At 42.2% G+C, this 15312-nt stretch overlaps 1 protein-coding gene and 1 pseudogene across 3 annotated transcripts; both read right to left on the reverse strand.

Moving 5' to 3' along the window:
- Positions 1 to 747: 747 nt before the first annotated feature.
- Positions 748 to 5285, reverse strand: Olfr1373 (olfactory receptor 1373). 2 transcript variants are annotated; one of them, XM_017314417.1, is made up of 2 exons: positions 5269 to 5285; positions 748 to 1663 (listed from the first exon to the last, which is right to left on the reverse strand). In XM_017314417.1, the coding sequence occupies exons 1-2, from the start codon at positions 5283 to 5285 to the stop codon at positions 748 to 750; spliced, it is 933 nt and encodes a 310-aa protein (XP_017169906.1). The 2 variants fall into 2 exon arrangements, with proteins under 2 accessions (XP_017169906.1, NP_997110.1); NM_207227.1 differs by lacking the exon at positions 5269 to 5285 and having other exon boundaries at positions 748 to 1683.
- Positions 5286 to 11030: 5745 nt separating this feature from the next.
- Positions 11031 to 14062, reverse strand: Olfr1372-ps1 (olfactory receptor 1372, pseudogene 1; annotated as a pseudogene). Its single transcript, NR_034155.1, has 2 exons — positions 13932 to 14062; positions 11031 to 12667 (listed from the first exon to the last, which is right to left on the reverse strand). The product of NR_034155.1 is annotated as an olfactory receptor 1372, pseudogene 1 (transcript).
- Positions 14063 to 15312: the final 1250 nt, after the last annotated feature.

Here is a 15312-nt window from a genome sequence, read left to right on the forward strand (position 1 = left end):
TTTGCCTATTCAGCACTAGATGGCAGGCTAAGCCCAGGTTAGCCACATGCACAGTACTGGTGTGTGTCAGTGTTTCAGAGGCAGAGGGTGACACAAGGCCAGAGAGATCTACAAACTTCAGCTGCTGTGTTGTTCAGCAAGTGTGAGTAGAGTCCCAAGAAGGTTGCTTTCATGCTACAATCCTCTCCGTATCCCAGTAAGTGCCTCATTTGTAACCAGTGGGTCTGTGATGAGAAGCAAGTAATTCCTCTGGCTCTAGGTAGACTAACCATAGCAAGACAAGGCTCTGGTCATATGCGACACCGATGGCCACAAACACCACAACTGAAGCACAGCGTACACTGAATCTGGTCCCTTGAGACCATTGGAGGTCGAGATAAGTCCAGTGCACACACTGGCGTGAGCTGCTGTCCTGAGTTCCAAGGTAAAGGCTTGTGATTACAGCACGATTCTGCTCTAGAAACTGAAACCTCGGACTCTGAGGAGTTGGGTACTGTGATGAATCAATGCTTTTGCCACCTAGTCTGACCCTACCTGGGATGTACAAATAAGAAAATTTCTTGAATTTGTTCCATGTTATTTCCATAGTATAAAATAAACTAGTAATGGAATTAGCAAAAAGTGGGAAATTCCAAAATAAAAGGATGGATTCTATAATCACATTTATGAATAATGTATTCCAATAGTAAACATCAATTAATTTACAGTAACCTAATACTAAATAATTTTCTGCTCTTGTTTGCTCTCCTACCTGGAGTCTGTGCCTCTCCCTAGCACCTTCCACAGCGCTCCTTTCACATCCTTGTTCCTCAGCGTATAGATCAGAGGGTTGAGCATGGGGGTGATTACAGTATAAAAAAGGGCAAGAAATTTTCCCTCCTTCTCAGAATACCTGTGGACAGGTTGGAGGTATGTGGAGATGGCTGAGCCATAGAACATGGCAACCACAATGAGATGAGATGCACATGTCCCAAAAGCCTTTCTGCGACCAGCCACTGACCTGATGTTCAGCACTGCCCTGGCAATGTGAGCATAGGAGCCTAGAATTAGCAGTAAAGGACACACTAAGATTATGACCCGGGCCACAAACAAATTGACCTCTGTGCCTCCTGTGTCCTCACAGGCCATCTTCAGGAGAACAGGTAGCTCACAGAAGAAGTGATTCAGTTGGTGTCCACACAGAGGCATGGCCATCACAAGGCTTGTCTGGATCAGAGAGTTCACAAGGCCCCCCACCCAGGAGAATACAACCAATGCTCTGCAGAGAACAGGGTGCATAATGGTTGTGTAGTGGAGTGGGCGACACACAGCAGCATAGCGATCTATAGCCATTGTCACCAAAAGCACACACTCAGTTCCCCCCAGTGAGAGCACTATGCAGAGCTGGGCCACACACCTTCCAAAGCTGATGGTCCTGTCAAGTCCAGAGAGGTTGACCAGAAGCTGGGGCACAGTGCTGGCGGTGTAGCAGAGGTCCAGGAAGGAGAGGTGGCAGAGGAAGTAGTACATGAGTGTGTGCAGGCGGAGGTCCAGTCGAGACAGAATGATGATCACGGTGTTGCCAAAGAGAGTCAGAGAGTAGAAAATAGAAATGAAAGCAAAAAGGGTTGGTTCTAGGTGAGGCCAGTCTGAGAAGCCCACCAAAATGAAGCCCTCCTCTGAACTGGTGTTCAAATAGTCCATATTTTCCCACCTGCACAAACAGAAGTCAACTGAATGCTTCCTATGAAAAACATGAACTATTTTTTAGATACTTCATAAATTACACCTTTTTATTAGATTTTTCTTTATTTACATTTCAAATGCTATCCTGAAAGTTCCCTATACCCTCCCCCCGCCCTGCTCCCCTACCCACCCACTCCCACTTCTTGGCCCTGGTGTTCCCCTGTACTGGGGCATATAAAGTTTGCAAGACCAAGGGGCCTCTCTTCTCAATGATGGCTGACTAGGCCATCTTCTGCTACATATGCAGCTAGAGACACGAGCTCTGGTTAGTTCATATTGTTGTTCCACCTATAGGGTTGCAGACCCCTTCAGCTCCTTGGGTACTTTCTCTAGCTCCTCCACTGGGGGCCCTGTGTTCCATCCTATAGATGACTGTGAGCATCCACGTCTGTATTTGCCAGGCACTGGCATAGCCTCACAAGAGACAGCTATATCAGGGTCCTTTCAGTGAAATCTTGCTGGCATATGCAATAGTGTCTGGGTTTGGTGGCTGATTCTTTTTCACTTGTGTTTGATCTTCTTTTATAAATATGTTTATTAGTTTTAGGGAATTTCATACACAACTGAAACATATTTTGAGTATGTTTGTTTCCACTCCCCCCTAGATGCATCCTTTCCCCATCCTCTCCTAACTTTATGTCCTCTCTCTCTTTCACAGAAAGTAACCCACCAAGTCCAATTTGTGATACCAATATGTACATGGGTATGGGCTAACTACTGGAGCGTGGTTGACCTACTAGAGGCTATCCTGTTAATGAAAACTGAGTCTCCCTCCATTAGCAGTCATAAGTTTTTAATTGCTCCTTCCTAAGCTAGGGGTAGGGGCTTGTGAACCCTTCATGCGCCATGTTGCCTTTCTTGATCCTGGCCACACCCTGTGCAGGCTACCACATCTTCTCAATTCATCTCTTCACTAGCACATAGATCATTGGAGTGTAGAGGTGTGGCCCTGCCTTGAATCCATTCCTGTAGCCCGTTTGTTCTGTGACTTTAGACAGGCCAATCAACTCTCTGGAAATGATGGTTCCTTGTCTGAACATAGAAAGGATGCAGTGCCATCCTCGTGGCATTAATAATAGGAAGTAAAAGCAGTAATGTGGAACCTGTTTTCAGATTCTAATGTGGACGATGCAGATGTTTGGTATGTTTTTATTATTATTTTTCTCAGTCTCTGAGCTGGGCTGTCGCTGTCGTTTGAGACCGAGGATGAACCAGATTAAGTTCATCAGTCTGACTGTTCGCTTCTTCCTTGCCACATCAGACACTATTCTGAAAAATTATTATAACAAATACATATTCTATGTTTATAGCTTGATAAACAGTAACCATACAAGGGGGATTGTCAGTATGAGATGCTTAGATTGCCCTTGCAGGAGAAAATGGCTATGCTAAAGTAGAGTGTTAATTTTAAATGTATTTTGTCAACTCTAAGGCAATGTCTTGAGGTGGTATTTTAAAAACTAAAAAAAAAATTAAAAAGTTCAGAAGAGAACACTGAGAGCTGTAAGTAGTCATTGATAAAAAATGAAAATGAGACATGTGTATACAAAGTTATTCTTCTTACTCCATGAGTGCTTGGGAGGTAGTGGCTGGGGGATCAGGAATTCAAAACTCTTTCCAGCTGTAAGGTGAATTCAAGGCCATCCAGAGCTACATAAGACAATTAGTTTGCTTTCTGTTGGTGTGATAAAGCACTGACCAAATACAAGTTTGGGAGGACAGGGCTTAGTTAATTTTGTGGTTTCTCTTCATTATTAAGGGAAGCTAGGGCAGGAATTCAAGGCAAGAGCTTGAAGTAAAACTACAGAGGGACACTGCTTATCATCTTGCTCTTTCTAGCTTGCTCAGTTACCTTTCTTATATTGCTAAGGCCCATCTGCCTAGGGATGGTGCCGCCTATAGTGGGCTGTGTCTTCCCACATCAAACATTAATTAATCTCTTAAAGACATAGTTACATGCCAATCTGGCCTGGGCAATTCTCCAGTTGAGACTACCTCAAATGAAGCTGGGCTGTGCCAATTTGACATCTGAATCTAAATAGGACAGAGACCTTGTCTCAAAACATGGTTAAAAAAAAAAAAAAAAAAAAAGCATGCCTAAATCAACCACCCATACAACCAAGAAAACAAGTAGAGTATGGATGAAGAGATTTCTATCTATGCTTAGTGTGAATAATTTTTGGCACACTGATCCATGACTGGTATGTGGCTTTGTGATGAGTTTACTGAACTGGAATGTAATGACAGACACCCAAGAACTGAATCAATTATTTCAACAAGATGTTTGATTTCTCCTCATGGAAAAGAGTAAAATTGCCAACTGTGAGACTTATGTTATATACATACTTATATAAGATAAATTATGTACATATCATAGCAAGTTTTATCCAAGTCAGATCTTGTCCCATTATAGATAAATCCTCCCAGATCAGTGCAGTTATGCTGTTCATCTGTCACCTGTTCTGAAAGTTTGCTTCTGGTTTATGTTTTTAGGAGAAAAACAAAGAAATAATCATTTGATATGTTTCTTTTTCAAGACAGTTTCATTATGTAGCCCTGGCTAGCCTAGAACTTTCTATATAGATCAGGCTGGCTTTAAACTTACAGAAATCCATCTGCCTCTGTCTCTCAAGTGCTGGGACTAAAGGTGCCCATCATCATACCCAGGATTTGACAAGCTTTTGGTTGGCATTAAAGGTTGTTGACACAGCATGAAATCCTCTAATTCCGAAGGTTGAAACAAGAAGATCATGTCACCCTGGGCTGCACAGTGAGACTCTGTTGCCCTATGTGTAAAAATAACAATAGCAACAAGAAAATAATTCCGAATAAAACCCACCAATGTTGTTAAATGAATGTATGTATTTCATGTTTTAATAATATACTAAAATACATAGTACATATAAATATCTCAGGAATATAGGAATATTCTCAGGGGAAATTAACAAATTACAGTATATCTCAGCTAGTGACACAATAATTTAGACATTCATGAATTATAGTTTTAGTCATAATTTTCAAAACCACATGTAGAAATATTACATTTACAAAAGTAAATTGGGCTTCTAATTATGTGACATGCTTATATTAGAATCATAATCCAAATAATTTGGCCTTGAGAAAACTAGATTGCAATAGTCATCAATAGGTAATAGATAAAACAGAATGAAGGAAAATTGAGCTTTGATTCAAAACCCCAGTTGGGTAAATGTAGAGTGGGGAGGGGGGAGAAACCTGTAACCCTGACAACCATCTATAAGGAATTATAAGACAAGATGTAAAGATGTAAAAACTGAAGAGTTAACAAGAGTCAGCAGTGTTTTCAATGAATAGCAGTGACTATAGCTAAGTTCAAAGTTAGGTAGGGCAGTGCTCCTGTGAGAATCTGGCCTTTCCAGTTTACAATGAATCCTGAAGACCATTGCCTGCAAAAGTTTGCTCAATGAGTCATTTGCCTTGTTTCCTCACCCATAAGACTTTCCTCTGTATCTCTAGCCCCTTTGTCCTTCTTTTATGGGGCTCTTCCTATTTCTTTGCTCCAGCATGTTGCTTGAACCCATTTCTCACAAAATGCAACTCCCTGACTAATCAGATGGGTATGGTGGTAGCCCCGTCTTTCACGGAATTAGTTTCATTCTCTGTCTAGAACAACAGCTGGCACAGAAGATCACAGAGGGATAAAGTCACTGAGCCTGCAGCATCATCCTGCAGCAACTGTTGGACAGATTCTTAGAGAGGCATGAATCCTTGAAGCCGGTTCCGTCTTGCTTTGTGGGACAAAGGCATTGTCCTGCTTCCTGGGTATCTAGTGTCTTATTCTGGAATGCTATATGCAAAGACACAACCTGAAGCTACACAACCTCAAGGTCAAGGTGTTTTCTTTCTCTGCCCCATCAAATGACTCCTTTTCCTGTCTTAATGAGACTTTGATTTCTGGGTTTGTGGCTTGAGAAGATGTACTGTGTTTTCCAGTTGCCAAGGCTCTGTGAGGATTGGGTTGGTCTGCAGAAGTACAGCATCAATGCCCACCGGGAACACTGAGACCAGAGATCCCCTGTGTCTGACACTGCTCACCTTGCAACTCTTACACAGCCTATGGATCCATTACTTAGGATACCTAGTTCCTCTGGTTTGCACTCCTTGCTAATTAATGCCTTGTAGATTATTTTCTTCACTTTTCCTTGTGGTCAGTACTAAGGTCTGATTTGTGTCCACCATATGTGCTGATCACAGGAAGAAAATATCCCTGGGAATTGGTTCCGTTGTTTAAGAACATTTGTATCTCCCCCTTTTCATGGATCATGCCTAAACCTCTGGTTTGGCCCATGCATTATTTCTATTCCTTTGTTTCAGAATCCAGGTAGACCCCCATCATACTCCTGGAACTGATCAGCATGGAGTCCTCATGGGAGCCCAGGGCATGTGGGTTAAAGGTGTTTGTGGAGGTTCATGTAGATCAACCCCTTCCAAACGATCAGCTTCCAGACACTAAGGAAAGTGTTTATGGTGTGGACATTTACCCACATTCATGCTTCTCCAGACTCAACTGCTTAACCACATCGACTTCCTTTCCTGTTGATGAAATTGTCTTGCTGTGTAGCCTTGGGTGTCCTGGAAACTGCCATGTGGACCAAGCTGGCCTCCAACTCAAGAGATCTGCCTGCCTCTGGCTTTCTAATGCTGGTATTAAAGGTGTGCCACCAAGCCTGGCCCTGTTAGTGAAACTTGTTATCTCAGTGAAAGCACAAAATGAGATGAGACAGGCATCCTGGATCCTAATGACATGAATTATGTTTCCTCCCTCCACCATGCACTGAAATTTAGAAAACTGTCAAAATAGAGAGACCTTGAGCATCTGCATTGGTCAGAAGAAATACAGACTAATAACATGTTCCTGGCTATAGATTTGGATCACACCATTGAATGTATGCACACATTCAGAAGACAACAGAACTGGTCAGTCATCTGTAAACATCCTAATGAGGCTTTAGATCAGAAAAGAGAATAGAGAGAGATGCTGGCTTGTGTTTGTTTCCAAAGACAGGGCCTAGGTTAGAGATGAGGATCTTGCTAAAGCCAACATTCAGACCAGGGGTCAGATTTACAGGAAGAAAGATTGTGACTGGTAAAGAAGAAAACCTGAAAAGAAACAAAGGGTTCTAAAAGTAGACTGCTTGGGAAGAGAGCCATGTTCTCGACACTCAGATTTTCACACTCATTGGGAGTGCCCTTCAGAATTTGTAAAAAAAAAATTCTGATTAGGTGAAGGTTTGTGTTAGTAGGGGGTATGACATCTCACCCTGCCATGGTCTTTACTTTTCTAATGTCAACAATATGCTATGCTTTGAACCCCTTCTCCTAATCTCCGAGAAATTCTTGGTTTGTTTCCACAACTCTGACTGCGCTTCTATCCTTTGGTCCTCAGTGATGCTTGCAACTTACTATGTATATAAGAGCCTTACTGTTTATGTTTTAAATTGTAGTTAATTAATTTTATGAAATTGCAGAGATATAGATTCAGACTAGAGTTTTTAGACCAGCTGTGTAACAGAGCAGTGTGGTTAGATGACAGAGAATGTAAGAGTTCATGAGAGATAAAATATTTTTACATTAATTTAATGTTCTTTGCTACCAGAATAATGGTCCAACACAGTAAAGTCTAGTGCTAGTTCTTAGTGGAATATTTCCCCTTTAAGTTTGAATGTGAGTATCTCACCCAAGCCCCACTTACCTGAAGTTCAAGGACAAATCTCCTGCCTTTCTCTCTCTCTGTTTTACTGGCTTCAAAGGAGAGGAGAGGTTCACTAGAGACTGGTGGCAACTTGTGATGTCTGAAAGATACTTCCCTCTTTGGTTCTATAGTGAGAAGGGCTCAGGTCAGTGCTCCTGTCTCTTAGAAGTCATGATAGCATATATAGTGGACAGTATTGCGTCTCCCAGCCTAGGAGGTGAGACTGTCCCCTTTTACCTTGACCCTTTGAATCCAAGAAGTAGCTGGTATGTTATCAACTCCCCACCCAAAACTAAAGCTGCAGACACAATATGTATCCTGAGGGAACTCACAAGTCTTCTTGGGCTTTGAGCCCACGATGGCCTACATATTAAAGTAGGCACTCTACCACTGAGTTATAGCCCCAACCCCATAGAAACTGTGGAGAATCAGTGGCTTACAAGGCATGACCTTGGAGACCTAGGGCCACTGTGGCAATTACAATGAACTTGACTGGCTCCAAGATATGACTTTCAGTCCTCAGTACTATCTATTCCCCTGGCCTCTGTTAAGCCTGTGTGACCCAGTGTGTATTCTTAGGATAACGGCTTACTTGCTCATGTGATTCTGCAGTCCAAGATTCCATCTGCTTCTCTACGTTGACCCCTACTCACCCTTTGCCAGACAGACCAAATTCCATGTTGCACATGAAGCCTGACTTGTTCAGCAAACTACAGCTGCCTTCCTTTACATGGAGTCTTCATATGATGCCCAGAAGTTATTCCATTGATCCAACTGATCTTAGTTTCCTTTATATGAGTTAGAATGCATTAATTTCCCTCCCTCCCTCCCTTTCTGCCTCCCTTTCTTCCCTTGTTGCCTTTGGATTTTATCCACATTTATTAACTTTAAAATTAGAATACAAAGTAATAGGTTTCATCATTAGATCTTCATACATATGTACTTTATACTTTGCTCTTATTTTTATCCCTTCCCATTGCTATTTTCAATCCTCAATCATCCCTAGCTAGTTCACTTTCTTCCTCTAGCCCTTCCTTCCATTTCCTGACTGCATGTATCCCTTTACCTTCTCCATTAATATCCTAGTTTGCTTTCTATTTCGGTGATAATGGCCATGACAAAAATTAACTTGGCAGGAAAGAGTTTATTTGATTTTATAGCTTATAGCCTATCATTCAGAGAATTCAGGGCAGGAACTCGAGGCAGGACCTGAAGCAGAGGCCATGGAGAAATGCTTCTTATTGGCTTGCTCCTCTTAGCTTGCTCAGTTTGCTTTCTTATACAATATAGACCCACCTAGGGGTGGCACCACCTACAGTGGACTTGATCACCTATGTCAATCATTAACTTAGGCTTGTCTAGACAATCTAATAGAGGTATTTTCTCAAATGGGATCTTCTCTTTGTAGATGACTCTAGTTTGTGTCAAATGGATAGGAAAACTAACCTTTACCATTAATATATTTCCCCCTTTCTTATAGTTTTATGAACTGCACATACATGCATGTAATTTTAAATCTGGATTCTATAGATGAGGTAAAATATTAAATGTGTCTTTCTGAATCTGGCTTGTTGTGCTTTACAGGATGATTTTAAGTTGTATCCATTGTTTTCCTCGACAAATAAAAAGATAAATTACAAACATCTTTTAATATACTAAAGAACCATGGGTTACACAGAGCTGCTTATCTTTGGTGACTGTTTCCTGGGCTAAAGTCTAAAGAAAATTATATTTTGTGGTTGTCAGAACAGAGGTATTTTACTTGCTTATTTAAGTTTATTACCAATGTTTTTGATGTAGACTGCCCAGACCTCAGCACAGATCAGCAGTGTCTTCTTGTGCTGATTTTAGGGAAATTCAAGATTAACATAGGAGAAACTTGTAGCAGGGGACATTGTTAGATGAAACAAGAAAACCATTCCTTCTAGGAATTTTGTCATCTAGTGATTCTCCTGCATAGAGTCAAACACCGTTCAGGAAAGTCTCTGTCTCATTTTCTCACCTATGTTCTTTCTGTCTTCCTTCCAACTTTTTTATTTTCAAAAATGATATTGAATGTTTATTAGATTATATGTACAGTTAAATTGTCATAGTTTATACTGTAGTTGTGTTGATGACTGTATCATAAAATCAATTTAATAAAGTCTTAGCTAGTACCTTTTAATTATAAAAAGTTTACCGCCAACCTCACTTTAAATATTTTTTTCAAGTGCCTATACTCAGGGGTTCACATCTGATTCTGTTTCATTTCCTCATACCTAGATAGAGAGTTTAAAGATGTTCTATGTAATGGGGGCCATCCCAAAAGTTGCTCCTTGTTTGTGGGATACGTTCTTCTAGCTGGGCTGCATTGTCTGGCCTCAGTGGGAAAGGAAGCGCTTAGCCTCACAGAGACTTGAAATGCCAGGGTGGGATGACACATAGAGGGCCCCCACCCACTCAGAAAAGAAGGGGTTGAGGGATAGGGGAAGCATTGTGGGAGGGGGTGACCAAGAGTGGGGCAGTGAGCAGGATGTAAAGTGGATAAGTAAAATAGATAGATAGATAGATAGATAGATAGATAGATAGATAGATAGATGATAAATATGTTCTGTGTAGCTTTGCTTTTTCCTTCCATCTTTAGGATCACAATATCTACCTTTCTGGGGACCTTTCCCTCATTAATTACTTATTTATTTATTTTACATCCTATCCGTACCTCCACGCCAGATTTATTATCATTTTTTTAACCTTTCACACAGCATTCATTCTTGTCAAAAAGGACAATTCTCAAGCTTCTGTGTGTAAAACCAGATCAACCAATTGCCTTCTCTTGCACAAGTTTACAGTTCCAGTCCCTAGAACAATGCCTGGCATCAACAATTCCTGTTATCAGAAAAGAAGTCTCCTATAAAGTGACCCAAGCGTAAATCTTGCTGCATGTAAATATCATCCTTTAACCAGGGAAGCCCTCATGATTTCCTCTTCATTTCCACATTGTAAAAATAGATCATATCTGAAATTTGATGTGCTCCATGAAATATTTCTGTTCCTGTTGCCTTAATTGCCACCCACATCATAGAAATGCAACCACTGTATCAGAAATGGGCTTAGAGATGTGAGAATACATGGCCAGGGTCAGAACTACTTAGGAGAAATGTATGAACTCTTGGCTTTTGCCTTTGAAACAATGCCTTCTACCTGGCACCACATTGTGAATATTGACTTGTGTATGGTGTTTTTATTCTGAGTTTAGCCTTCTCTTTTTGTAGTAAATATTATTTGGGTTTTTAAAATGCCTCTATAACCACATAATTCCCCAAATAAAAGACACAAAACCTTTATATTTATAATAAGCCTTAAAGCACTAGAGCTGGGGAGATGTCTACCCTCTATGCTATTTTGTCTACTTCCCTGTTAATAACCTTGAGATATCACTTGCCATGTTCCACCTGTGCTGCTCCTACTCCAATAGCCTGGCCCTAATGGCCACACACTCATGATCTACCTACACAAAGCAACTTCTTCTTCCTCTTCTCTCCTTCTTATGATCTCTGCCTGAGATTCCAAGCCCAGGAACGTTTGCTCTGCCCTCTCTCTTCTGCCGACTCCAGGTTGTAGGCATCTTTATTAACCAATCATGGATAACTTGGGGGGCAAGGTTTACAACAAAAGCTGGTATACATGAAGATCTGCTCATCTTGGAGCAATCATGTGTTGCGATACAGAATTTGACATTTGAATACAAGCAGCACCAGACCAACCACCTACATTCTCTCACTCTCAATTATACTTAGAGTCCATGTCCATTCTCCTATGGAGAATCGCTATACCTCTCTCCCAGACTCATTCCTTGGAGAAGTTATGACACAAAGCAACCCTTAATACCTATTTCGTGAGGATCTAGAAGTGTTTTAGACCACCAGTTTTAATTTTTAGATAAGTAAGAAGTACAATTATGATGCCTACTGAGGAATATCTTCTGGAGAATAATAGGTCTCTATAGGAAAGATGAGTTTTGTCATACGAGAAATATTAGACAATATTTGTATAAAGTTCTGTTCCCTTCCTATGTTGTGCTTGTATCTCTCCCTAGTACCTTGCACAAAGCCCCCTTCACATTCTTGTTTCTTAGGGTATAAATCAGGGTTCATCATTGGAGTAATGATAGTATAAAAGAGGGCAGCAAACTTTCCTTCACTCCCGGAATACACGTGGACAGGTTGGAGATACATGTACATGGCTGAGCCATAAAAAAGAAAAACCACAGTAAGGTGGGACCCACAAGTCCCCAGAGCCTTTCTGCGCCCAGATCTTGACTTGATCTTCAACACTGCATGAGCAATGTGTGCATAGGTGCCTAGAATTAGTGCTACAGGACAGACCAAAATAATCGCTCCAGCCACAAACAAGTTGGCCTCTGTTCCCACTGTGTCCTCACAAGCCAGCTTCAGGAGAACAAGCATCTCACAGAAGAAGTGGTTCAGGTGATGGCCACAGAGAGGTATGGTCATGATGAGGCTTGTCTGAGTCAGAGAGTTCACAAGGCCTCCCACCCAGGAGGAGATGGCCAATGCATGGCAGAGAAGGGGGTGCATAATGCTGGTGTAGTGTAGTGGATGACACACAGCGACATAGCGGTCGAAAGCCATCACCACAAGGAGCATACACTCAGTTCCACCCAGTAAGAGCACTATGAAGAACTGGGTCATGCACCCAGCATAGCTCATGGTCTTGTCAATTCCAGAAATATTGACAAGAAGCTGAGGTACAATGCTGGTGTTGTAGCAGAGGTCCAGGAAAGAGAGGTTGTTAAGGAAGAAGTACATTGGTGTTTGTAGTCGACGATCCATTCGTGAAATTGTGATGATGGTGAAGTTTCCAAAGATGGTTAGGAAATAGAACATTGAAATGAAGACAAAAAAGATATGTTCCAGATGAGGCCAGTCTGAGAAGCCCATCAAAATGAAGCCACCTTCTAAGGCGGTGTTGAAGCTGCTCATAGATTGTCACTCTCACAAAACAGAAGACAGCTCAATGCTTCCAATCAGAGCATGCACTTTGAAGTCATTTGAGCCCACAAAGTAACCCAAAGCTTTATGAAGCGCTGGCATATTTGCCTTAATTGTGGTCTATCTCATGTTGAATCTGCTAGGTGTCACAGTTTGAAAGCATGAGGAGTCCTTGTTTTAAAAACTCTGCAGTCGGCTTGGATTCCAGGAACAGCAGGACCTACAGGGAGGAGAGATTATCACCAACTTATCTACAAAGGACTGCAGCTCATCAGTCATGCAGACAAAAGCTCTGGACTGGGCTGACTTATGTGGCCAGCTCAGCAACGTCACTGGCTTTCCAGGCCCATCATGAGATCTTCAGTGGCACTTCCAGACTTACCCCTAAATCCTTTGACACTCCCCTCCCTACCAGTTTCTGCTTAGGGCAGCTCCACTCTTTTCTATGAACTTGGCCTAGGGACTAGGAAGGCAGCTTCCCAGTTCATCCATGAAGTTCTTCCACACCTGCTGGCTGAGCTTTTGCATCAGAGACTGACTTCACCACCTTCGGTGGGCCCCTGTCTTCTTTCTCAGTGTATACTGATGAGGGAAGGAATAGCAACAGCTGAGCCCATGGAGTGCTAATTGCTTGCTTCTCGGACACCTGCCTCGGGAAGCTCCAGTGAATTCTCCAGACCTGGACCCTTCTCACAGGGCTTACTGTCTTACTGTCACCCTAGTTGGGATGCTCTTTCTATAGATGACAATTTGCATGGCTCTCTCCTTCCTGTACTGCAGCTGGAGTATTGGCTCTTCGTTGTCATCTGGCCCTGCCTGCCATGTTCCACTGCCTACCCACCTTCCTTCCTCCCTCTCTTTTCCTCCATCCCTTCTTCCTTCCTTCTTTCCTTCCTTCCTTCCTTCCTTCCTTCCTTCCTTCCTTCCTTCCTTCAGATCAAACTGGGACCTACACTCCTATCTGGCACACTGGATTTTGTACAAGTTGGTTGACTCTTGCGCGCACTTGATTGCAGAGGCGAAGAGACCCCGAGCTCAGAACTGGTGCTGCTTATATAGGCCTAGGAGAGGCGTGTCTCACACCCAGATTGGTTATGCACTACGCCTCATTTGCATGTTTCTCATCTGATTGGCTACTCTCTCTCTCTCTCTGTACCTCACAGAGCCTCATTATCATACCTCATTTGCATGTCTCACATCTGATTGGTTATACTCTCAAAGCCTCATTATCATGCCCAGGCCAGGCAGTGTCTTTGCAAAAAACTTTACTGCATATGTACACATTGGTTGTTTGTCCAAACTTATGCGTGGTGGCCAGCAGTAGTCAGTGCTACTCTGCAACGGCACATGTGGCTTCCCACATCTCCCCCTTTTTGTTTTAATAAAATGAGGCTGGACTAGGCCTGTGCAATTATGGCCTGTGCAATTATGTCCATCCGCCGTGGCTCCTGTTTTAGGTCGTTCCTCTAATGTCACAGCCTTACCCGTCATAGGGTAACCCTATCGCCACCGGGCCCCATGTCTTAGGTTGGACTGAGCACGAGGAAAGTTGCCCATCTCTGGATACCGCAGTGCTGTGTGACAATAACTGCTAAATGACCTAGGGCGAACTCTGCAAAAGAGACCAGCCAAAAAATGAATTAGTGGTGAAATCATGATCACTCTATCGCTTGCAATGAGGAAACCTCAGTGATGTGCAAGGGCTGATCAATGATCGTTGAGTCTCTCTCATCTCAGTGCCGTGGAGTGCAAGAGTAGAGAACTCAGATGCCAACTAATTCTTGAGCATGGATAACCAAATTTCAGGGGAGGAGCCATTTTCAATAGCTAAAAGTGCCTGAGTTATAATCACCTTGTCACGTTTTTGTTGGGTTCTGAATTTGTATACCAACCAGAGCATGAACACCAGTCCACAGCATATGGCAGCACCAAACAACATCACTCCCACCCATTCCTTAAAGTAAGAAAAAGCAGAGGTAAGCCAAGAGGTAAAGTCTCCGAGGGTCACTGGTTCCACTCTGGTCCCATTAAGGTTCAGGATCTGTATATGCAGCCTTGTCTGCAACCTCTCCAGCTCCTGCGACCAGTTCCCCTTCAGGTAATTCGATAGGTCTGTACTTTTAATAAAAGAATTATTAATATACCTATTGGGAGTAATGCATACATGCGATGTGGATGCCACACAACTCATTTGTATGACATCCATCATCTGTTCCATATCATGTTGTAAAATATCCACTCTCTGATTCACTAACATTAACCCTGAGGCGATATGAGAATCCACCCTTTGCAGGGTAAGCAATGCTTCAGACAATTTTTCTGCTATCTGACTTATGGTGTCAGCAGTATTAATTTGATGGGCCATAGCAGTTCCTGCGGTAACTGCTGATGCCGCGGACACCACAATGGCTGTAACAATGGCAGCTGTGATTCCACAACCTCTCTTTTGCCGAATAAGACTCATTATTGGGAACTTCTCTGGATCTGCCTCAACAGGCACAGGGACAAAGATTGGTAGATGAACCACTAAGGCTAAGAATTTGGTTCCATTCCAGCATTGCGTCAAAAAACAAGTGACATTTGTACAATCTAACCATTCTGTATTATTTTGAAATTCAGCCAATATAAAGAAAAATGGAGGATTGATACAAACTTCTACTGGAGAAGTAGTCATATTTCTGATAATTCTATTAGTTGTCACATTATCTAAATGAGTAGAGGTATTGGAAAGAGTGGCAGAAACATTCAATATCTCATGAAAGGTTCCAGTCAGCAATGCAAAGGCTGACAGACTGGTACTAGCACCTGCCTCATTGCTTAAAATCCATTGGTAATATGGCCAAATATTTTCTTTCCCTGTAGCAT

This window comes from Mus musculus, chromosome 11 (genome assembly GCF_000001635.26).
Source record: "Mus musculus strain C57BL/6J chromosome 11, GRCm38.p6 C57BL/6J".
NCBI classification, from domain to species: Eukaryota; Metazoa; Chordata; class Mammalia; order Rodentia; family Muridae; genus Mus; species Mus musculus.